General features: G+C 37.3%; 1 protein-coding gene and 1 pseudogene across 2 annotated transcripts in view; both read left to right on the forward strand.

The window, feature by feature from the left end:
• The window catches only part of AK5 (adenylate kinase 5), a 271,423-nt gene that overhangs the window by 33,250 nt on the left and 212,571 nt on the right, over nucleotides 1-25,602 (forward strand). For both annotated transcript variants that reach the window (XM_006146062.3, XM_014586854.2), the window contains exon 6: nucleotides 22,088-22,279. In XM_006146062.3, coding sequence (XP_006146124.1) covers nucleotides 22,088-22,279 — 192 coding nt within the window. The remainder of the gene's footprint in view (nucleotides 1-22,087; nucleotides 22,280-25,602) is intronic.
• On the forward strand, nucleotides 16,371-17,280 carry LOC106734629 (60S ribosomal protein L5 pseudogene; annotated as a pseudogene).

Below are 25,602 nucleotides of genomic sequence, written 5' to 3' on the forward strand. Positions count from 1 at the left end.
TTTCCCTGTGTGTTCGTCATTTTGGTTAATTACTGGAAGATGGCGGTTCCGCAATGGTGAAGTCTTGAGTGCTTTCCCCTGATACTGGAAATTGCAGTGATGTCCACGCTTACCACATCTGTTCAGTATTGTACTAGCAGTTCTAAATAGTGCTGTAAGACAAGAATAACAAAAGACATAAATATAGGAAAGGAAGAATAAAACTATCTTGTTTTGAGGATTACATGATTGTTTCCAAAGAAAATTCTGAGGAATCTACAAAATGACTATCAAAACTATTAATTAAATTTAGCAAGGTTACAGTATACAATGTCTATGTTTTAATAAATTGTATTTCTACATAGTAGTAGTAGATTTCTATGTATTATACCTCTAGCCTATTATTTAATTTTCCATGCTTCTTTTTAAAAATATTGACTGAGAAGATAACAGTTTTATTTTATTTATTTATTTATTTATTTATTAGAGATTTTCGCTATAGGGCACATGTGCTTGTCAGAGAGACAGAGAGACAGAAAGTGAAAAATCACCCCCTGGGGGAATGGCCATACCACAATCCTTTCTCCTCCATTCTCTTTTCTGGATTATGGGCACACATGCACACATGCTCTGCGTGAGTTTTAAACCACTGAATCTGGACTCAAACCATGGTCAACTACATGGAAGTCCTGAAATGTAACCATTACGCCACCTGCTGGTCCCATAGTATTATATTATTTTATTTTTGTTTTATTTTAGAGAGATTTTTGCTATAGGGTGCATACGCTCACCAGAGAGACAGAGAGACAGTAAATGAGAAATCATCTCCCGGGGATGGGGGGAGATGGCCACACCACCAATCTTTCTCCATTCTCCTCTTGGGATCTTGGGCATGTATGCACACATGCCCAGCTTGAGTTTCAAGCCACCAAGTCCAGGACTTGAATCACTTGGTGGGAGTCCAGCAACATAACCATTTCGCCATCTGCTGGTCTTCCACAGCTTTATTTTTAATAGACTTTTTCAAATGTGACTTAGATAAAGGTTGATAGGCTTATGTTTGCTTCAGAAAAATAGGTAGTAACTAATTTTCTAAAGTAGTGAGTAGCTCTTGATTATTTCACTTAATCTGTGTGTATATTCTTTTTTTTTTCTTTAAATCTTGGCCTAAAGAAATTCTTCCCATTCATGATTTAAAATAATGCTCCCAACAAGCACATAAGATGATAAGAGAGTAACTCAAGCACAAAATTTAGAGACTGCTTTATCCTGCATCTGATAACTGAAGGTCCTTGCCTTGGGGGTTTGCTGAGTCATTGCAAAGCAAACAAAACTAGCGGAACGAAACCATTTTTCCAATCACTTGGTACCAAAAGCATAGCTTTTGCCACATGGAGATTCTTAGGATTTTTAAAAAACGTTCAGAATGAGTCTTTGAATTAAGAAAGATTGGTACTCTCTGAGCTCATTTCTTGAATGAGATAATTGAGTTCCAGAGAGATAAAATGACTGGCTGGAATACACAGATCTTTTTTGAGGTAAAAACTAGATTAAGCCCTCAAACTGCTTTCTCCAGTACTTTCTTCACTTAACTAAACTGTCACCCTGAGCAATAAAAAAGGTCAGGTCTAGTCTCTAAGGACTGGAATTTGCCAATCAAAGAACCTCTCAGGAGCTATATCCAAGATGATTTTGAACAGTAGACAACATACTAAAGTGAATTTATAATTTCTCAAATGACCAATTTTGACAGAAAAAGAATATTTCTTTTTTGGGGGGATAAGTTCTGCTATGTTTATTTCAAGTCTTATAGTAATTTCTCATAACTATTTACCAAGCATGTTTAAGAATTCTTATGTAGCATATTTTCTGGTTCTCTGCTGAAGATTTTTTGTATTTAAGAAAATAATTTTAAGTATATATAAAAAATAATCTTTTTTTCTTTTCTTTTTTTTTTCTTTTTTTTAAAGAGATTTTTGCTAATGGGCATGTGTGCTCGCCAGAAAGACAAAAACAGACAGAGAGACAGAAAGCAAGAAATCACCCCCAAGGGGGGATGGCCATGCCACAATCTCTTCTCCTCCATTCTCCTCTTGGAATCTTGGGCACGTACACTCAGACGCTCGGCGTGAGTTTAAGCCACCGGATCCAGGACTCAAACCATGGTCCACTATATGAGAGTCCAGCGACATAGCCATTACGCTGACTACTGGTCCCGAAAATAATCTCCTTAAAAGTATTCATTGTTAAGCATCAAAGTGAATAGTTAAATCCTCCAGTGATTCTTTTTTTCTGGAAATTTTTAGGAATCCTTTAAAATTATCTTATGCATATTAAACACTATTTCCTGAGGGAGTAAATGAGTGAGCAAGTGAATAGATAGGATGGATACTGATTTTAAATCTCTGGTGGGCTTTTCCATATCAGTGGTTGTTTGCTTTTTATGAAAATTAAATGATAAACCTTTGGAAATTCACTAACATATGGTTTACTTGAGCTACCAAATAGTCTAATAAGTGTTATCCTTCAGGGAATATGTGTTTATGTAAGTGTATGCATGTGTATGCTTACATAGGTACATGTAGTAGATAGACAGGTGTAGATATAAAAAGAGAATGAGAGGAAAGAAATATTTGGAAAGGGTTTCCAGCTCCAATAAGTTTCTTCCAACTCACTCATACATTTCCAAAAATAAGGAAACAATAAAACACTACATTAATAATCTAAAAATATCCTGTCAGAGTGATGATACTTGAGTACTCTGGCTCCCTGTTAGAGCAGGAAGGCCAACAGAAAGGCGGCTGCAGAGGCAGCCAACAGGGACTCAAACGTCTGGATTCTACTCAATGGCACCAGCACAAATTGAAAAGTCCCAGTCTTAATGACAGCTGTTGCTTTGGAGAGTCCTGGAAAATTACCATTTACTAATGGGAAAGCAAGAGAAAGATTTGCCTGTGGAAAACAGAGTAGAACATTAAAATTGGGCATCAACAATGTTAGAAAATAACTTGTTTGATTTTAATTAAAATGCCTCTGCTTGGCATTAAAAATTCAATTAATTGAGTACTAGAAAAATGCTCACCACCACTTTTGTGTTTATGTGTATGTGTGAGTGCATGCGTGCACATAAATACACGTGAGTTATGCATTATGGCTATAGAATGAAGCTAAAACTAATTTTCATGTATGCTTCCTGGCATCACCTCACTTTATATAAACAGTGGCGGCAAAACGATTTCATCTTATGGACCACATTGAAATAGTGATGGCTCCCTGACTGCTGTATTGAGGATTCTGACGCCCTATCAACAGTGCTGTGTTCACTAACCGTGATGATAATTCTCTGCCAATCTTAGATGTTAGTCCTCTGGAAGGGAATGTAGCTTGTCCACACACTGGAGAGTTCAACACTGAATTCCCACCCCAGATGTTCTATCTGTAGATACCTGAGCCTACCATGGGAAAAAAACAAAACCTTTACTTTCCTCCTGGAGGTGGGGTTATATTTAAAGGAGCTTAGGATGGGATAGAGGAATTGTTGAACAGAAACCATTCCTGATTGTCCAAAAGGGTGCTGATTTCACATGCTCCGATGGTCACTTTATTGGGTGATCTCTCAGCCTAGCATACTATTCTGGATTTGATGATGGCTTCCAGGCCATCTACTTCATAAATAACCTGGAACTTCTCATATTCTGCATTCCACAAGAGCAATTTAGAGCTGGCTGTTAGGTTATGAGCTACTTTTAAAATACATAAGCAGCTATGATAATTCTGATACTTGGTAGTTCATCATAAAAATCTCACTGAGTGAGTGAATGAGTGATACAGAGACATTTTGATGATATCTTCAGGATTTCTCATAGACTCATTCGACTTACCAGAATACAGAATTTGGATGAAACTCCTTCTGTCTTTTCTCCCTATGCACTTCTCTTACCTAGTATGGTAGTTGGCTTGTAGTAGATGCTTAGTAAATGTTTGCTGAACTAAAGTGGACACCTATAAATGTGTTTCCAGGTAGTGCTAGAACCTTATTTTACTTATCAGAAAGTTTTAAAAAAGAAAAAGAAATGAATGAAAGTATGATGTCCTAGTTCAACCAGTGATTTGCACATATTAAACATGTTAATAAATGCTTGTGGGTTGAATGAGTAGAAAAATGAACGAATCTTCATTAATACATCTCACACACACTTAGGATGTGCAAAAATTTGGGGGGTGGGGGGACAAGATGTCCTAGAGACAAGTTTTCAGACTCTGGCTGAAATTTGTTTGGGTCTCACTGAATGCTTTAAAAGTTGCCTCAAGAGTTTAAAGTATTTTTCTTCATTATCAATATGAAAGAGAAGAGTTATTTTGAGATAAATTAAGCAAAGAGATAGAGTAATGACTAATGAATAGAGTGGAAAATACCATCACTCCTGCTCCAGCCACTAATAAGTTATAGTCTTTTCTCAATGTCTTTTGTGATGGTCTTTGAGTTTAAGTAAGTGCTAAACAATAAATGTGGATGAGTGGAAAACAGAATTATATTAATCATGCATATTCTTTTGAAGTGTTAGCTTTTTTCAGCCTCTTAAATCAAGATAATATTTTTAAGAAAAATATATCAGTTTTTCTTTGCACAGACACCAGGCTTTTTTTTTTAAGTACTTCTATCTAAATGGTAAATGGAAATTACAGGGTTTTTTTCTTTCCTTGAAGAGGGAATGTGCACCATCCAAAAGAGAGAGCAAGAAGTAGCGAGAGAATGCATCCCCTGAGGGGGTATGATCATGTCACAATCCTTTTTCCTCCATTTCTCTATCCTATCAGGATTTGGGGCATACATGCATCTGTGCTCAGTATATTTTTCAGACCACTGAACCTGGGACTTGTTGGCCATGTGAGATTTGGTTTCCAATGTAGTGCACTCAACCATTGTGCCATGCGGCCAGTCTGAAAATCTTTAATAATGACATAGTGTGTTGAATCTTTAACCTATTTTGCATTCAGTATGTTTCTACTTGGAGTTTTAGTGGCACTGTCACATAATTTCTCAGGTATTTTGTATTTTCACAGTATCAAAAAAAGCTAGAAAAGTTTTTAAGATCTTTGAAAATGTACTTCTTGCTTTAAGAACTTATGAACCACTTTTTATCATACTTCTTTCTAATGGATGTGATATACCTCAAAGCATAAAATCCAGTTGTCATAAATAAGTAGGTGAAGAAGAAACTACACTTCTTGCTTTTTAAAATGGGTACATCTTATGTTTGTTGATGAAACTAAAAAATATATCTTATATTTAACTCCATTAATATTTTTGAAAATTAATCCTATGTATTGGGTTGTTGGAAAAGTCATGATGCATTTTTACATAAAAAATACGTCATGACTTTTCCGACAAACCGATATTAGGTCAAAGAGGGATTTGGGCCACATGACTGCTAAGGATCCTTCCTGCTCTAAAGATCCTTCCCACTCTACTTTTCATCCACGAATTTATAAACATAGTTGACAATTATACAGTTTCTGTTCACAAACCAATGACAGTATCTCATAGACAAATATTCCTATTGCCACTATTGTGGATTTAAATGTTAAATGTTTGTAAGGCGTCAAGGTACAGAGAGGCTGGTTTAGTAGTTGGCTAAATAGTAAGCATTCACAGTATGCTGAGAAAAATTCTTAGTGGTGAATTTTTGGGTTGGATTTGGCAATATCACCCAACATTATCATCCAATGATCTGACTACTTAATAGATATTGTTTTCTGTGGTATAATCAATCATGTATCACATGTACTAGTAATGAAGAGTCTAAAACTGATCACTATGAACCAAATAGGCCTAGCTCATACCAGGGGTATAGAAACAACTGACTCTTTTTTTTTTTTTAGACTTTTGCCATTGGGCATATGAGCTTACTGGTAAGAGATAGAGACAGTGAGAGGGAAAGTAAGAAATCACCCCGGGAGGGATGGCTATGCTACATGTAATCCCTTCTCTATTCTCCTACCTGAATTGTGGGCTTGCACACACATGTACCCAGCATGACTTTCAAGCCACTGGGCCCAGGACTCAAACAGCAGTCAGCCATATAGGAGTCCAGCACATTAACCACCATGTCACCTGCTGTTCCCACAACTGATGTATTTTGAAACTACCCATTTGCCTTCCTTCCTCCATCCTCTCCAATCTCAGAAAGTCCTTTTGTTCATTTTCAATATTGTTTGCCTAATGCTGACACTAATGGATCCTATTTCCTAAATGATAATTAAAATCAAGCACATCTAGAAAGACAATATTAAGAAGAAGAATCATGTTTTACATTATACTTTTTTTGACCTCTACAAACAATGGGCATGTCCTTGTACACAGTTCAAGCTCGTTAGCTCTTCCAGACCTTTTGGCCTCGAGTCTCTCCCCGTTCATTCTGACCCTGCACAACCTTGGACATTCGCTCTAAAGCACAAAATATAATATAAGATTGCCATGTAAATAAGACAGAACACCTGCTGCTTAATGTGGAACACAGAGGCAGCCCACTTTGGATCAATTTGCCCTTTCAGACCTTCAATTCTAGCTAATAATTGGATCTTAGTAAATATTAGGTGAGTGAATATATAACTAAATGTAATAGATTTTTGAGTAATCAAATTAATGGTGGGGAAAAGACATTGTAAGTTTACATTTGTATTCTTATTGTCAACCTGGTATATATTAAATAAACCCTTAATCTTTTTCTCTTCATTAAATTCCTATAACTTGGCATCCTAATGCACCCTAGCTACTTTTATTGAAATGAAGATTTGCGCCATAAAAATCAAAACACAGAGATGTACTTTTAATAAAGTAACTTTAATGATTTTTTTTTCAGAGGTTTTTGCTATAGGGCACATGCGCTCGCCAGACAGAGAGAGACAGAGGGACAGAAAGCGAGAAATCACCCCCCAGGGAGGATGGCCACGCTGTAATCCCTTCTCCTCCATTCTCCTCTCAGGATCTTGGGCATGCACGCACACGCGCCCGGCGTGAGTTTTAAGCCACCAGGTCCAGGAGCAAACCATGGTCGACTACATGGGAGTCCAGCGACATAGCCATTATGCTAACTGCTGGTCCCAATGATGTATTTTTAAACCATTAATGTTACACTCTGTTCAGCAGATGTGATTAATTTGGTTTGTGACAATTTCTGAAAGGAACAGTTACCTAGAAAACTACTTCAGTAAAGTAGTAGAAAGAATTTATGTTTGGGGCTGTAAGAGAATGGAAATGGATGGAATACAGCTTTTCAACAAGAAATGCCTAAAACTATAAAGTTTTTTAAAGAAGTATTTTACTTACTTAATTTTATTTATGAATATTACTTTTGATTTCGATAGGAGGTGGAGGGGGGAGTAGGAAAGCAAGTTATTAGGTCTGGAACTCAAACCATGGTCAGCCATGTGGGAGTCCAGTGCCTTAACCACCATGCCACATTTTGCATATTAATAATCCAGGTCAAACAAAACAGTTTCTTTCAATTTTGTATTTAATTACATTGATTCACTTTGGGATTTTACTGCTCTTGTTTTTTCTTTAAAGACCCTACACCTTCACTAATCTCCTGTTTCGATCATTCATTTCTATATATAGATTTCTTGTAAAGCAGAGGTTAAAACAGTTTCCTGGGTCCCATCCCCAGGGTCTCTGATTGAGAAGAGTGGAATTCATGAACTTGCCTCTCTGACAAGCTTCTAGATGATGCCTACACCAGTGCAACTAGTGCAAAGACCACCCATTCAGTAACACAGCTAGAGTTTCCTTCAACATTGATGTCAGAGTTATGCCGTAGTGAAAGATGTTTCATTTCATTCATGTGATTTCATAAAATTGTCATGACAGTGGGAGAGGAAATGTTATTTATCCTGAAGAAAAGAATACTTAGGAAGAATATGTTAACTGAATCAGGTATTTTTAAGAATTGGCATGTAAAAGTGGCTCTCCCCATTACTCTTGTAGTTTTTTAATCCTCATGTTTTATTATATATTATAATTATCTTCTTTTTAACCAATTAATTTTTACTTGACAAAAAATTGTATATGTTTATTGTGTACAACATGCTGTTTTAAAATAAGTATCATAATGGAATGGCTAGATCAAGCAAGTTAATACATGTATTATATCACTGACTTTCTATTTTTTGTGGTGAGCTGATTTTTTTTTTATATTAGACCTATATCCAGAGCATGTTAAATTTGCATGATTCTAATCATTTCAGCTTCTTTTTAAATGTTTTACATGTACAGTCGTACTGTATGTAACGACAGTTTCTTTCTGTCTTTCGCATTCTGTTTTATTTATTTTTCATGTTTTATTGTACTGCCCACAATCTCCATGACAGTTTTGACCAGTAGTGATGGTAATGGGCATCTTTGTATAATTCTCCATGTTAAAGGGAAAGGTTTTAACATTTCCTAACTAAGTTGAAATTTGCTATACATTTTGTGTATTTACTATTTTTCAGATTAAGAATGTTCTCTTGAATTCCTAGTTTCATAAGAGTTTATCATGAATGAATGTTAAATATCACCAAAATTTTTTCCCATATTCACTTATTTGTTAAAGTGATCATGTGATTTTTCTCCTTTTCTGTGTGGTGTTGGTTAGGTAAATTATAGAGCTTTGTTTTTGTAAGGCAAACAAATTTTTCCTTTGTGAAATAAACCTAGTTGGTCAGGATAATCTTTTTTAAGTATTATTGATAGATTTATTAGCTAATATTTTACTTAGAATTTTTGTATCTGTGTTCATGAGTAAAAGTGGCCTATAATTTTTTTCTTCCTAATGATCTTGTCAGACTTTGGATTCAAAATTGTGGTGACCTCATACAATAAGTGGGACTATTCCTTTTTTGTATTTTATAGAAGGGCTTAACCATCAGTGAAGGGATCCAAGTTTGGAGATTTCTGTGTCTATGGGTTTTGAATTATGGATTTAATCTGTGGAATAAATGTAAGACTATTGTTACTTTCTATTTATTCTTTTGACACTTTTGAGCAGTTGTGTCTTTCTAGAATTTGTCCATTTCATATAAACTTATTTCTTTTATTCTCAATATTTATATGTAGTTTTTTTTTTCTTTTTCTTGATTAGTCTCACCAGGCGTTGTCAATGTTATTAGTCTTTTCAATGAACTAACCCCTTAGATGCAATATGATTTATATTTTATTAATTTATACTCTTACTTTTTCTCATTTCTATTTCTTAGTAGACCTAAAAAGTTTGTTGTCTTATTGCCATTTTGAGGTATGTGCTTAGCTCACTGACTTCAGTCTTCCTTCTTTGCCCCTCCCCCCTCATAAATGCATTTAAGATAATAAATGTTCTTGTAGCTATGTATAGCTATATGCCATGAGTTTTGGAATATCCTAATTTTACTATAATTTAATTTAAAATATTTTCTGTTGTTGTTATAATTTTTTTTTACCTAGGAATTACATTAAAGTGTACTGTTTAATTTCCGGTTATGGATGGCTTCTGGTTATAGTTTTATTAATTACACAAAATTTATTTCCACTGTAGTCATTGCAGATACTCTGTGATTTCAGTCATTTCAAACTTGTTGATTCTTCCTCCTTTTTCCTTCAGAATATGGTCAACTTATATAATTTTTTCTGTGTATTTTAAAAGACTTTATACTCAACTTGATGGCTACAGTGTTATAAATATATCTCGATCTGTAATTATGTTGAAATAATCTATATTTTTTCTAATATTTATGCTACAATTATTCTATCCCACTATGATTGTGGATTTATGACTTTTTCCTTTTAGTTCTGAGTTCGAATTGTATGTTTTGAGATTAGGTTAGATCATACAAATTGACTTATTATTTCTTCCTCAATTGTTACATCTTTTATCATAATGGGAGACTCTCATTAGCTCCCTAAAGTCTACTCCTTTTTTTTTTTTTTTTAGCTCCCTATAGTCTCCTACTTCGTGAGATGTTTGTATAGTGTTACCAGGTTTTTGTTGGTTAGTTTTCATAGTATGCATTTTTTTTCCTTTTTTCTTTTTTTAATTTTCTAGAAGGTGAATGCTGGAGAGAAAAGAGGGAAAGTGAGAAAACACCTTGCATGAGGAGTGGTCACGACACAGTCTGTTCCCCATGTCTCCCTGTTTCCGGGACTTTAGACAGGCATGCACATGCATTCCATGTGTTTTGAAGCCACCAGATTTGAAATTTGAACCACAATAGGCTATGTGGGATCCAGCTCATCCTTTTTTTTTTTTTTAATTGGCCATAGAGCACATGCACTTGCCAGAGAGAGACAGAGAGAGAGAGAGGGAAAAAACCCCCCCAGTGGGGCATGGTTACCCTGTAATCTCTTCTCCATTTCTCCATCCTAGCACATCCACATGCTTCCCTGGTGCATTTTTTAAGCCTTCGGGGTCAGAATTCACATCAAGCAGTCAGTCATGTGGGATTTAGTTCCCTTAACCACTAGGCCAACCCTCATTTCTATCCTTTTACTTCTAGCTTTTCTGCATCTATATATTTAAAATGTCCTATTGTAAAGAAAAAGAGAACTGAAAAATAAATAAACAAAATAAAGTGTCCTGCTGTATCAAACTCCTCTGATGCCCCAGCGTGTGTCCTCTCAGCCCACTCTTTATTTGACCATTTCTGCTGTGACCTCCTTCATACCAATGTTATGTGCAGCAGCTCACCGTGTGTGTTTAGCTTTCTGGCCTGAGGCACATATACACAGTATGAAAGTGTGAGAGAAACAAAATGCCAAGGGGTAACCTGACCAACAGGGTATAGGGTCTGACAGATCAAGGCTCTTCACACACCTTCCTCACAGGCCCACCACACTGAGTCCGTCTTCCAGGGCAGTGACTAACTTGATACTGTACCTCTGGGTTGGCTTTCTCCTCTTCTACTTTGCAGTCTCCCCACTCTTGCTTCATGAATCACTTTTCAACCAAATACCATCAGGCAAGCTTCTGTTTTCAGTTTTGCTTTCAAGAATGCAAGCTAAGATACTCTTAGATGAATAGCAAATTAATTAGGCTTTAAAAAAATCCAGTCTGGGGAACCAGCAGTTAGCGTAATGGCTATGTCGCTGGACTCCCACGTAGTCGACCGCGGTTCGTGTCCCAGACCCAGTGGCTTAAAACTCACGCCGGGCGCGTGTGCGTACGTGCCCAAGATCCCGAGAGGAGAATGGAGGAGAAGGGATTGCGGTGTGACCATCCCCCCTGGGGGGTGATTTCTCGCTTTCTGTCTCTATGTCTCTCTCTGTCTCTCTCTCTGTCTGTCTGGCGAGCACACGCGCCCTACAGTGAAAATCTCTCCAAAAAAAAAAAAAGAAAAAGAAAAAAGAAAAAAAAATCCAGTCTGTATTTTTTAATTACAATATTTATTTTGTTCAAATTTAGCACAATTACTTACATATTTGTATTTAAGTCTACTTATTTTATAATTTATTTTGCTATGTGTTACCCTGTTTCATGCTTCCTCTCTCCCTTCTTGTTTTCTTGAAATAACTTAATTTTTATTATTTTTCTCCTTCTGCTAGATTGTTCATTATATTTCCTTTTACAAATTTTTAATGGTATTCTAGAGCAAAGATCAGTAAAATATGACCTCTGTGCCAACTCCCACTGACTGCATATCTTTGTAAATAAAAGTTCTGTTGGAGCATAGCTGTGCCCATTGGTTTACCTGTTATCCATGACTGCTTCCATGCTACAAGGGCATGTAGCTGCAAAGCCTACAAAATGAGAGCACTTTAAAAAGATTGTGGAAAATGGAATTAAGATATGCATTTATTTTAGTACAATAATATCTTGAAATCTGTGCCTACTTTTTTCAGAATGCACATTTTTCACAAACTTTTGGAAGACCCATCACATTTGCCGTCTGCCCCTTTACAGAAAGTTTGTCCATTCCTGTTCTAGATATTACAGCATGCATCCTTAACTTATTACTATCTCAGAGAAATCTGAACTTTACTACTTTCTGCACCAGTCAAAGACTTTAGAACCATTGAACTTCATTTGCCTACCCCATGACTTATTTGCTATTTCTATTTTTTAATTCTGCAAGATACTCATAGTATTCTTTTATATGGTCAAGATTTACTTCTTTTATAAAAAAAAATTTGCTGTAGGGTGGTTGCACTTACTAGAGAGAGACTGAAAGGAAGAGAGATTGGAAATGAGAAGGCACCCTCTTGGGGGAATGACCGTGCAACAATTCCTCCTCTTTCACTGTACTCTTGGGATTTGGGGCATACACACACACACACACACACACACACACACACACACACACATCCAGTGTGTTTATCAAGCCTCCAGGTCTAGGATTCTAACTGCACAGTTGGCCACGAGGGATCCAGCCTCCTTAACCACTATGCCACCTGACTGACCCAATGTGCTCAATATTTATTTAGGTTTACCCATGTATTTACCATTTTCACTGCCCTTCATTCGTTGCTCTGGGCCGACTTTCTGTTGTGGATTGTATTTCTTCTACTTAAGGAGAATAAAATTTAATATTTTCATTAATATAGAATTTCTAATGACAAATTCTCTTAGTTTTTGTTTGTTTAAAAGTGTATCTAGTCTTAGTTTTGAAAGATAGTAATTATGGATGTAGAAGTCTAGATTGGCAGTTATTTTAAATCAATGCTTTATAAAGAAATCATGTCGTTGTTTCCAGCTTTCATTTCTTCTTTTAAAAAATTCAGCTATTAGTGTTATTGTTGTTCCTCTGAAGGCTATCACTCATTTCTTTTTCTCTCTCTGCTTTAAAGATTTTTTTTTTTCTGGCTAAGTTATTAGAAGTTTTAGTGGGACCAGCAGTTAGCGTAATGGCTATGTCGTTGGACTCCCACGTAGCCCACTGTGGTTCGAGTCTCAGACCCAGTGGCTTAAACTCACACCAGGCGCATGTGAGTGTGTGCCCAAGAGCCCCAGGAGAATGGAGGAGAGGGGATTGCTGTGTGGCCATCCCCCCTTGGGGGGTGATTTCTTGCTTTCTGTCTCTCTGTCTCTCTCTGTCTTTCTGGCAAGGACACGTGCCCTATAGCAAAAACCTGTCAAAAAAAAAAAAAAGAAGTTTTAGTATAATACACTTGGATTTCAGTTTTCTGTTTATTTTTCTTGTTTTTTTATATTACCTCTTGAATCTGGGACTTGATGTCTTTTGTCAGTTTGGAAAATTCTTAGCTGTTATTTTTTTCAAATTTTGCTTATCTCGCATCACCATATCTCACACCTCTTTTGCTTCTTTCTGTCCTTTTCTTTCCTGCACTTCATTCTGGATATTTTCTTTTCATCTATCTTCTGGTTCACTAGTTCTTTTTTTTAATTTTGGTCTAATTGGCTGTGAAATACATTCATCTTCATGTAATGAGGATTTGATGTGATTCTAAGTAGGACTGAGTCTGTGATGGCTAGTTCACACATATTCTGATAGTATAGATCCCTTTAGAGTTCCACTAAAAAGCCTGTGAGGACCACCAGTGGCATGAGGGTTAAAGTAGCTAGATCTCACATGGCTGACTGCATGGTTTGAGTCTGAGACACAGCAGCTTGAAAAACATGCCAGGCACATGTGCCTGCATGCCCAAAATCCTGAAAGGAGAAATGGTTTGCAACATGACCAGCTCTCACTTTCTTCCCCTGGCCCCCACAGTGAGCACAGATGTCCTCTAGAAAAAACAAAAACAAAACAAAACAAAAAAAAAAAAAACTAATGCCTAAGGTAGGAACAGAAGTGGTACTTTCTAGAGCTCCTCTTCCTTGATGAGCACCATATTCCAGTTTTTGTCCCCTAGCCCTATGGTTTGTTAGAAGCTCTGCTAGAAATTCTCTCCATGTTAAATTATAATGAAGTCTGGTTATGTTTTTTCTTTTATAATAATCTAGTATCGCCTTTATGATAACAGTATATATTCAAAAAGTGTTTAATGGGTAAAAGAAATCATTATTTTTCCCCTGTTGGCACAATGGGAAAGCAATTTTTAGTTCAATATTAGAAAGAACTTTCCAGTTATTAGAGTCACCAAGAAATGATAGGGGCTGCCTACTAAGTAATGAGTACCCATGACAAGAACTGTTTGAGCAGAACATTCAAGTTTAAATGTTCAACTTTTAATGTCATTTGTCAAGAGTTTGTGGAGATGATTACAGTTTTGGCATCAGTTTGGGTTAACACCCTCCAGGTTTTTTCCATCTCTTAGTTTCTGTGACTTCAGTTTTAGTTTTGACTGTGGATCTTCTCCTTTCTTTAGTACTTTGCCTTCTGGTTTCTGACAGTGTAACTGATTTGAATTATGGAGTCTGGGCCCTCTAACACATCTTCATAAAGAATAGGGCAGTCAAGAGAACTGACAGTTAAGAACAGGGACTATTAAAATTAGCTCACTCTGCAATCTGACACAGCAAATGCATCGTTACTTACACAGAGGTTCTTTTTAAGCGAACAATCAGTCAAGTAAGGGCTTAAAAAAATGGTTAAAGGAAGATTGAGTTGTCTAGGTAATGATGGGAAAGAAAGACTGACTCAGTTGATTTAATGGAAAAATAACAGCAGCAGCTTGGAAGTTAACTGCTACGTATGCAAGTAATATTTCTGTTCTTGTTCTTATTTATTTCTTTATTCACTTCCTCGTTCAATTAGCATGCATTTTCTAAGAATTTAGGCTAAGAAACGATGTGCCAAGACCAGCATATGGCATAATGGTAATGTCACTGGACTCCCATATAGTCGACCACAGTTCGAGTCCCGGACCCAGCGGCTTCACGCTGAGCGTGTGTGCTCACATGCCCAAGATCCCAAAAGGAGAACGGAGGAGAAGGGATTGCAGAGAGACCATCCCCTCAGGAGATGATTTCTTGCTTTCTGTCTCTCTGGTGAGCATGCCCTATAACAAAAATCTCTTAAAAAAAAAAAAAGAAAGAAAGAAAAGATGTGCCAAGGATCATATGACTGCCATTTTGCTTAGTGATATTCCTCAACATTTCACAAATTATTTTATGAGAATTTTCTAATGGCTTCACATGTTCTGAAATATTAAGTTGCCAGTAAAGTCATCCTCCCAGGGAGATGGTCATGCTGCAATCCCTTCTCCTCCATTCTCCTTTTGAGATCTTGAGCGTGTACGCATACATGCCCAGCATGAAGCCGCTGGGGTCTGGGACTCAAACTGTGGTTGACTATGTGGGAGTCCAGTGACGTAACCATTATGCCATCTGCTTGTCCTGGCATATCGTTTCTTAGCCTAAATTCTTAGAAAATGCATGCTAATTGAACGAGGAAGTGAATAAAGAAATAAATAAGAACAAAAACTGAAATATTGCTTGTCTGCATAGCAGTAAGCTTCTTGGCTTTTCCTTTGTTTTTCTGTATAAAAATGCATCATGACTTTCCTGACCAATAGAATGGTATCTGCTTTTATTTTAATTTTTGGAAAAAACAAATTATTTAAATCTTTTTCCTTTTAAAATGGAACAGTGTTGGGCCCAGCTGCTATGATGCAGTGGTGGTGGGCCACACTGCAATGCTGGAAGCCATATGGAACATCAGAGTTTAGTTCCCAGGTAGATTTGTATAGCCTGGGCTTCCAGGTGCCCATGCCTGGGATCATGTCTGGCTAGGAAGACTGAGGGATGGATTGCAATGTGAGACCCCGTTGAGTATAATTGATCTCTCTCTCTCTCTCTCTCTCTCTCTCTCTCTCTCTCTCTCTCTCCTGTTCTCCTTGCTCATAAATAAATAAACTTGTAAAAAAAATGAAGCACCAGGAACCAGCAGGTGGTGTAGTGGTTAAGGTGCTAGACTCTCAAGTGGTTGACCATAGTTTGAGTCCCAGACCCTGTGACTTGAAATTCACTCTGGGTGTGTGCCCCAAAGTCCTGGGAGGAGACTGGAGGAGAAGTTATTTCGGCATGGCCATCCTCCCTGAGGAGTGATTTTTTGCTTTCTGTCTTTCAGGCAAGTTTATGTGCTTTATAGCGAAAGTCTTTCACAAAAAATAAAAGAAGCATTATTAGAGACTGTGAAGTTTTAATGAGTGAATTTAGGGGCCAGGGGGTGGTCCTGAAAATCACAGGAGTATGCTTTTTGTTGTATCACTTGGTTAAGCAGTCAGCTAATTCCTACCTGCCATGGTGGTCATGACTGTTTCACATTTTAATTTTTTTATTCTCAGTTATATGTTATTTCATTTATACCAAGGAAAGGTTAAAAATTACTAACAGTTGTAAAATTAAGTCACTCTGTGTAAGTTATCTCAAAGTCATCTTTATCAGACCTGAAGTTACATTCATGGATCAAAAATCTTATACACTCCACTCAATTTTTCTGTAAATCTAAAACTGCTTTTAAAAAGTCTTAGTAAGGGGTCACTGTTCTGTAGAATGGGATTTGTTAAAGTCGTCAAGAATAAGGCCTACTTTAAGAGATACCAAGTGAAATTTAGCAGACGACGAGAGGGTAAAACTGATTACTATGCTCGGAAACGCTTGGTGATCCAGGATTAAAAATAAGTACAACACACCCAAATACAGGCTGATAGTTCATGTAACTAACAGAGAGATCATTTGTCACATTGCTTATGCCTGTATAGAAGGGGATTTGACAGTCTGCGCAACTTATGCATATGAACTACCCAAATACGGTGTGAAGGTGGGCCTGACAAATTATGCTGCAGCATATTGTACTGGCCTGCTGCTGGCCCGCAGGCTTCTCAATAGGTTTGGTATGGACAAGATCTATGAAGGTCAAGTGGAAGTGACCAGAGATGAGTACAATGCAGAAAGCATCAATGGTCAACCTGGTGCCTTCACCTGCTATTTGGATGCAGGCCTTGTCAGAACCACCACTGGCAATAAAGTTTTTGGGGCCCTGAAGGGAGCGGTGGATGGAGGCTTATCTATCCCTCACAGTACCAAACGATTCCCTGGTTATGATTCTGAAAGCAAGGAATTTAATGCAGAAATCCATCGGAAACACATCAGAGGCCAGAACGTTGCAGACTACATGCATTACCTAATGGAAGAAGATGAAGACGCTTACAAGAAACAGTTCTCTCAGTACATAAAGAACAATGAAACTCCAGACATGACAGAGGAGATGTATAAGAAAGCTCACACCGCTATACGAGAGAACCCAGTCTATGAAAAGAAACCCAAGAAAGAAGTTAAAAAGAAGAGGTGGAATCATCCCAAGATGTCCCTTGCCCAGAAGAAAGATTGGGTAGCCCAGAAGAAGGCAAGCTTCCTCAGAGCTCAGGAGCAGGCTGCTGAGAGCTAAACCAAACAATTTTCTATGACTTTATTCAAGATAAAAGATAATAAATCACAAGAAAGCAAAAAAAAAAAAAAAAAAAAAAGTCTTAATAAGGGAGCTGGCAGTTGGCGTGGTGGTTAAGGGTGCTGGGCTCCCACACAGCTGGCCCTGGTTCAAGTCCTGGACCTGGTGGCTTGCTTTCTCACTTACCCTCTCTTTTTCTCTCTCTCGTCAAATTTAAATAAATAAATAAAGTTGAATAAAATTTTTTTAAAAGTCTATTAATAAAAATGTTTTTAAATGCAATTTTATTCAAAGTATTAAGAAATTATGAATTTTAAGCTGCCTCTAGAATCTCAAAAGCCAATCATAAATAACAAAATATACAGATAATTACATATATGATTATTCTTGCCTCCAGTGTGTCATAGAGAGATTATCTATTTGCATTCTGAAACAGACTCAAAGTATACTAAAGAAAATCAATTAATATAAGTGAAGAATAGAAAAATATCAAACTATAAGAAGTGGTTTTTATCATCTGATTCATTACTGAACTGGATAGTTTTTCCTATATTTTAGTATACATTATCACCAAGCCAATCACCAATATAATTTCATTTTAGGTTATTTGTCAAAAATTGTCTTTTTCTTTATATAATTTATTTAAAGTAAATTTTTAAATGTGTCCTTAATTATATCAGGTAAGGCTGAATATTTCCAAAGAGTTGTTAAATATGACTATTGTAACAACATTAAATAAAATTTCTTTTTTCGATGATCTCTTTATCATATATCATGCAGAAATTACAAGGGAGTTTCTAAATTCTTAAAGTTTCTTAAAATCAACTTACATGGCTTTAAAAATTGGGAAATATTAACTACTGAGTTGGGGATTTCTTCCTTATTTTACAGTTGAGAAACTAAGGCTCAGAGGAATTAAACAATTTGCCTAAGGACAGATAACTAGTAACAATAATAGATGGCAGATCTAGATTCAAACTCAGGACAATCTGATTCTAAAATTTATGTTCTTAATCTCTTTTCCTAGTATGTGCCTGTGCTCATGCAGTGGCAGCGAGACTTGGAGGAGGAGAAGTCTGAGTGGAGTTTTAAAGACAGTATCAATAAACAATGGCCATAGCTCAGACAGATTGAAGTTTTGCTGAGTCACGGTTAGGACTGATACTAACAAAGGCTTCTAGCTGAAAGATTTAGGAAAGGAGTGTTGCCACCATAAAAATAAATAAGCAAATAAATAAAATGAGAATTTCATTTAGGTAGAAAGATGCTGAGTCATAGGTAACATTAAGACTTACAGATAGAGTTGTCACATAGACTTTTGAAAATATAGAACTGAGGCAAGTTCCCACAAAGCCAGCAACCCAGCCGCACAGGACAGCTCCCTTCCTGCTGCTCGGGCTCGCCACAGTCGATCGCTCCTGAAAGGGAATTGTGTTCCTGTACCCTTGTAGATTCCAAACCAAGGTTGAAACAATGGTTGGTCTCAACCAGCTCATGGAAGATGAAGTGTTCATGGCTTTTGCTTCTTATACAACAATTATTCTTCTAAAAATGATGTTGATGAGCACTACAACTGCGTTCTACAGAATGTCGAGAAAGGAGTTTGGGCACATTCACACACATACCTGTCATGTTTTCAAGCCACCAGGTCCAGACTCCAGCCACATAGTCGGCCATGTGGACCCAGCTATCTTACTGCCACTGGCTGGCTGGAGAAGTGGAGTTATTACTCCCACAGCAGAGCCTCTTTTGATTGGGATAAACCATTTGAGTTTTGTATACTTCTGATTTAGGAAAGGTAATGTTGGTGTTCTACCCAACATTACCCTAAATAATGACTTAAAAAAAACAACTGGTGGCATGGGAAGGAGACAGAAAGGCTTAAAGCACATATTCTGTATTCTGGTAGGGCTTATGACACACTGAGAGGTGAAGAGCAAGGCTGCTTTAACATAATTAGAAACATTTTCATTGATTTGACCTCTGAATCTATTCAGAAACATTTGCAAACCACCCATTTCTCTCTTAATACCTGTTACAAACTTCTGTTCTCCAGAGCTTTGCTTTTATCTAGAGCTCATAGTTCTTTCTACCTTATCTCCTTGTTACCATCTAGAAGTATAGTGGAAGGATATTTGCATGTAATGAGGACATGTATCCACATGTTTAATTTTCTGGTGAGACAGTGTGTTGAAGCAGCAGTCCACAAGTGACTGTCTGCCACCAGGTCCAGGCTGTGCTATACTTTAGAAAAGGTATGACATTGGGGCCAGCAGGTGGCGTGGTAGTTAAGGTGCCTGGACTCCCACATGGCTGACCATTGTTCAAGTCCCAGACCTTGCTGCTTGAAATTCATGCCAGGCACATGTGCATACATGTCCAAAGTCCCAGGAGGATAGTGGAGAAGAGATTGTGGTGTAGCCTTTGCCCCATGGGGGGTGATCTCTCACTTTCCCTCTCACATTCTCTCTCTGCCTTTGGCAAGCACACATACCTTATGGCAAAAACCTTGAAGAAAAAGAATAGGAATGACATTAAGGAAATGTGCTTTGTTGTACAGAAAAAATAAAGGAATTTAAATTCAGAAAAAAAAAAAGAAAATATAGAACTGATGGTAGAGAGTGGGTGGTAGAGGGTTTGTATGAGGTATAAAGGGAAGAAACATTTAACAGACTAAAAGATATAAAGTTCTCTGTTGGACACACATACTTGTGTGTGTGTTCTGTTGGTGTATGTGTGTGTGTGTGTGTGTGTGTGTGTATATATATATATATATATATATATATATACACACATAGTATACACTTCATGATGGGGGCTTTATGTTAAATTTGAAATTTTAAAAAATTAAAAAGTGATAAATTATAATAAAAAATAAATGTTTAAAAGTAAAGTAAATAGGAGTGAGGTGCTGTTGAAAGTAGTGCTGAAAAACAGTAGAAGGACACACAGAGAGAATTAGAATCTGGTGAGTGAAAACAACATGATCTACCCATACTTGGGGATTTGAGGAGGAAAACATATGAGTGTAGGAAAGAAACAGCAACATTAAAAAAAAAAAGAGAGAGGGAGAGAGAAAAAAGCAAAAGGAGAACCAGGACCACACAGAATCGTGAAAGCCATGAGGTAATAAACCAATAAACCTGGCTATAGATTACTGAGCTCCTACCATGGGACAAATCTGTGCTATATATTTTATCCTGTTTAATCTTTATAATAAATCAGGGAGGTAAAAAACCCTACTGCCAAACAAGGACACAAGACACATTGCAAGGTTAAGCCATATAGTCATTGCTCAATTAGTCAGTTCTGAAGAAAAATTTGGAATCCATGTCTTCTAGCCCCCCTCCAGCCTATTTTCTAACTAGTTGTCTCCAACTAGCACAAAGCCAACCACTTTGTGTATATTTTACAATGTGAAGCCTATATGAGGTAATTCAAAAAATTCATGGAAAATTGGAATTAAAGTAAGAGTTTATTTTGGTTCTAAAAAAAAGTCTGGATAATATGCATACTTTTTTGATAATGTTCACTCTCCATTAACTTTTAAAATATCTCTCATATTAGAATGGTAATACATGCCTATCACATATACATGCTTAATTATAAATTAATAAGAATATGTTTATTGAAGTATATGCTCAAAAAACTTAATGTTGTGAAGATGCAATTAAAATTTGCGAGATCATTGCTTAAACTTCCAAACTGCCTTTTTGCCTTGTCCTATACTCAACAATAAACTACATTCACTTTATATGACCTTCATATGTTACCTTTAAAATGCATTTGAGTTCTAATTGATAACTATCTAGGTTGTAGGTTCTTTTCATGTCATTCCTTAGTTTTTGCAGAAATTCATGAAGGCTTTGGCTCATTTGGTGCTTTGTGATAGTGGAAGAAATAAAAGGCTTAGAACACCAGACCTGGGTTCAAATATCAGCTTTTACCTTACTGATTGTGGTCTCAGCCAAATACCTAACTTTTCAGAGTCTCGGGTTATTGATCTATAAGGTGGAGATATTTCCCTTGCAGATTGTTGTAAAGTGTAGCAATATCCTAGGCAGATGACTTAGCATTGGGCCCGCCAAACAGTACATACTTTTTTTTTTTTTTTTTTGAGAAGATTTTGCTACAGGGCATATGCGCTCACCAGACAGACAGAGAGAGACAGAGAGAAAGAAAGCGAGAAATCACCCCCCAGGAGGATGGCCACGCCACAATCCCTTCTCCTCCATTCTCCTTTTGGGATCTTGGGCACGCATGCACATGCGTCCGGTGTGAGATTTAAGCCACCGTGTCCGGGATGCAAACCACGGTCGACTACTTGTGAGTCCAGCGACACAGCCATTATGCTAACTACTGGTCCGAGTACATACTTTTAAAATGGCAGTAGTAGTAAAAATAGCAATGGCATTTGTTTGTTATAGAGAACATCTATAGCGCAATAGTTATCTCCCCTCTAAAATCAGGTTGCATATGCTTTTGGCAGTTTGGCCTATATTTTTAATTCAACTTGGAAATGTATATAACTATAAGCAAAAGTGTTTTCCTGAAATAGGTAGGGACGTTGTCTCTGGCCATGTGTTTTGGGGAATGTTGTTTACATGTATCACAATGAGAACGGCTACCCCTGGCCTGTGTCGAATGCCAGTACCATAGGTAGACTGGCATAAATGTGGAGGGCCAGATATCTGGCAGCCTCATCAGAATCAAAGGAGACAGACACCTCTGCCCACACTTGCACTAGTTAGTATGTTGAATGCCTCTTATGTTGAATGCCTTTCTGCTTGTTTGATGCTCTCCACAGATCTGCACTCCTGACTTGGTGGTATTTCTGGCTTGTGCCAATCAAAGGCTTAAAGAAAGGTTACTGAAGCGTGCAGAACAACAGGGGCGTCCTGACGACAACCTGAAAGCTACCCAAAGACGACTGATGAACTTCAAGCAGAATGCTGCTCCGTTGGTTAAATACTTCCAGGAAAAGGGACTCATCATGACAGTAAGTTAGCTCTACTTTTACACATCCAGTTTAAGAATAATCTTTCTGAATTTTCATTAACCCATGTTCTCACTTAGAGATCCTCTTTACTTTAATGAGTGGCTTTATGGGCCAGCAGGTGATGTGGTGGTTAAGGTGCTGGATCCCACATGGCCGACTCTGTCGTTCAAGCCCTGGACCCACTCTGAGCATGTGTGCCCAAAATTTTAAGAGGAGAGTGAAAAAAACAGTATTGCTATGCAGCTATTCCCCCTGGGTGGTGATTTTTCACTTTCCCTCTTTTGGTCTCTACAGCAAGAACACACATCCACATGGCAAAAAAATAATAAAAAATAAAAGTGGCTTTTAGGGGAAGAGGTTTGCAGAACCAATTTCTAAAAAATCAGTCATTTTGACTTGATTGGTCTTTATTAAGCCATAATGATCTTTAAAAAACAAAACAAAAGGACCAGCAGTTAGCGTAACAGCAGTGTCGCTGGACTCCCATGTAGTCAACGATGGTTCGAGTCCTGGACCCGGTGGCTTAAACTCACACCGGGCAGCGTGGCCATCCCCCCCTGGGGGGTGATTTCTTGCTTTCTGTCTCTCTGTCTTTCTGGTGAGCGCACATGCCCTATAGCTAAAAACCTCTCCAAAAAAAAAGAAAAAAAACCCTTCATTTTAACTTGGTTGATTTTTGTGAAAGATGATAAATTAAATGATAAACATAGAATTTTCTATAGCCTCCAAGCAAAGTATTTTTTTTATTTTTGCTATAGGGCTTGTCAGAAAGACAGAGATAGAAAGTGAGAAATCACCCCCCGGGGGGATGGCCACCCCACAATCCTTTCTCCTCCATTCTCCTCTCAGGATGTTGGGAATGGACGCACACGCACCCAGCATGAGTTTAAGCGACTGCGTCTGGGACTTGAACCGCAGTTGACTACATGGGAGTCCAGTGACATAGCCATTATGCCAACTGCTGGTCCCACAAAAAAGTATTTTAAAATCAGTATTTGGGGAATTTTAAGCAACACATGCCCTGTTTTTCAATTCTTTTGTCATTGGAAACCTAGTAAAATTGATGAACTTATAAACACACAATTGACATGGTAATATAGTAGATTTAAATTGTTAGTTAAGCTTTATCATAATATACTACATAAAGAAATGAGATTCTGACAGCACAAAAAAGCTTGATAAGAGTGTGGTTTGTCATAGAGAAATGAGATCATATTGAAATGTGAAGTATTACCCTTTCTGCTCTATTTGATACAATGCAAATGTTGATGTTTATCTGAATATTTAGTTAATTTTTTTGTGGTTAATGATATTCAGTGTGCCAATAAAAGGTGATGCTAAATCATTATTCAATAAAGTTTTTAGAATCTAGAATTTTAAAGTTGAAGGTTCAGCTAAGGAAATGATCTACCATATCAGAAATTTAAGTATTATGGTATAGAGGAAACATAGGCCTCCTGAAGAAAGCACTTTATGGAAGAGGACACTAAAATGACAGCAGTTCTGTGACAGCTGGATGGTGGCTGAACTCTCTCCTATGTGGCCATGGGCCTTGTCCACCAGACCATAGGTTCTCATCTAGTGGAGTTAGAAGAACCTGATGAGAGTGATACATACCTATCCCAATAAAATGCACATAGAACGGTTTTCACAAATTTTAGGTAAGTCAGCTGGAGCCCAAACACAGAACTGTGACCTAACAATTTCTAGGTTAAAACTTCATTAGAGGAATTAACAGAAGGCACATTGGTTACATCGCTGGACTCCCACTTAATCAACCGTGGTTCGAGTCTCAGACTTGACAACTTAAAACACACCAGGTGTGTGTGTGTGTGTGTGTGTGTGTGTGTGTGTGTCCAAAATCCCAAGAGGAGAATAGAGGCGGGATTGCAGCATGGCCATCTCCCCAAGGTGAGGATGATTTCTTGCTTTCTGTCTCTGGCAAGCACACATGCCCTATAGCAAAAGTCTCTCTAAAAAGCAAAACAAAACAAAACACAAAAAAACCTCTTCATTAGACTAAGATGCCCTTAGACCTGAAAGAGTCATGACATTTGAATAATAATCTCTGTGCAGTCTTTTTAGCACTCTACTTATAAAGAAATTATTTGCTTTCTAAATCGAAGTCTTCATGACAAAGGGTAGTAAATCTGATCTAAAAGCCGTCCGCAATGCCAGAGTTCATTTTTTGGTTGAAAATAGACATTAGGCAATAGGAAAGATTCAGGAAAATCGGGGACGATATTTCTGTGGCTATTTTTGGTTGGAGTTGTTGTTTGGTTTTCTCCCCGGTTAAACCAATGCTGACTTCTGCATTATCATGAAAAAAGAACTTTACCCAACAGACCAAACCCCAACTGCTAGGTGCAGAGCCACAGATTTAATTGATGTGTGCAAGGCTTAAGGTATTATTGGAGTGTCTCTGATTACTCCCTGCTTGTCACGTTCATCATCACAAGCAGAGCAGATTGCCCAAATGAATGCAGAGCGGGGATTGTTAATTTACTAATATTTTGCATGGAGGTGAAATGGCATTGCCTCTAATTGCGGGAGTCAATAACAATGTGGATGACAGCCGGTAACCTTACTGCTAAATCCAAAAGAGCTTTAAGATAAACACCTCCAATTACTGGGAGAGCACTTGCCTTGGAAAGTCACCTTTTGGAAAGCAGTGAACACAAACATGGACTGAGCTCTGGGGGAAATAATTTGAAAAAGTAATCTAACAAGGAAGTACTGCATCCTAAAACACATGTCAGCCTGTATCACAGTTCACTTTTGGGATTAAAATATATTTGATACCCTATCAAATATATTTTGCTTTTAAAGATGAGTCAAATATTAAAAATAATCATCATTGTTAATCACAGGCATGTTAAGATTTTAATTAAAATTTTAAGATTAATAAATAAAATCCAAATATTTCTTTTTCTCTGTAGTTTTCCTTTTTTTTTTCTTTTGTTTCTGCTTTCCCCTCCTGGTTGATTCATTTATTCATTTAGTAAATATTTGTTGACAGCCAAGGTACTCTGCTAGGTGCTAGAGGTTTTATCTAGATAAAGAATAAAGATCTTCACTTTATTCACTGACATATTCCAACCACCTCACACAGTACCTGCTGGACACATAATAAGCTCCCAATAAATGAACAGAGCTTACAGTCTGGGGAAAGAGATATTAAACAATGAGTTGTTAAGTGTGATACCTGCTGAATTGCTAGACGTGAAGACTGATGAGTTATTAAGTGTGAGAATGTGTAGTGGCCTCACATATGTCATGCACAATTTTGGAAACTTGAATTACCTCTAGTGAAAAGAACAGAC

The sequence above is a fragment of the Tupaia chinensis genome, unplaced genomic scaffold (genome assembly GCF_000334495.1).
Source record: "Tupaia chinensis unplaced genomic scaffold, TupChi_1.0 Scaffold000164_1, whole genome shotgun sequence".
Taxonomy (NCBI): domain Eukaryota; kingdom Metazoa; phylum Chordata; class Mammalia; order Scandentia; family Tupaiidae; genus Tupaia; species Tupaia belangeri.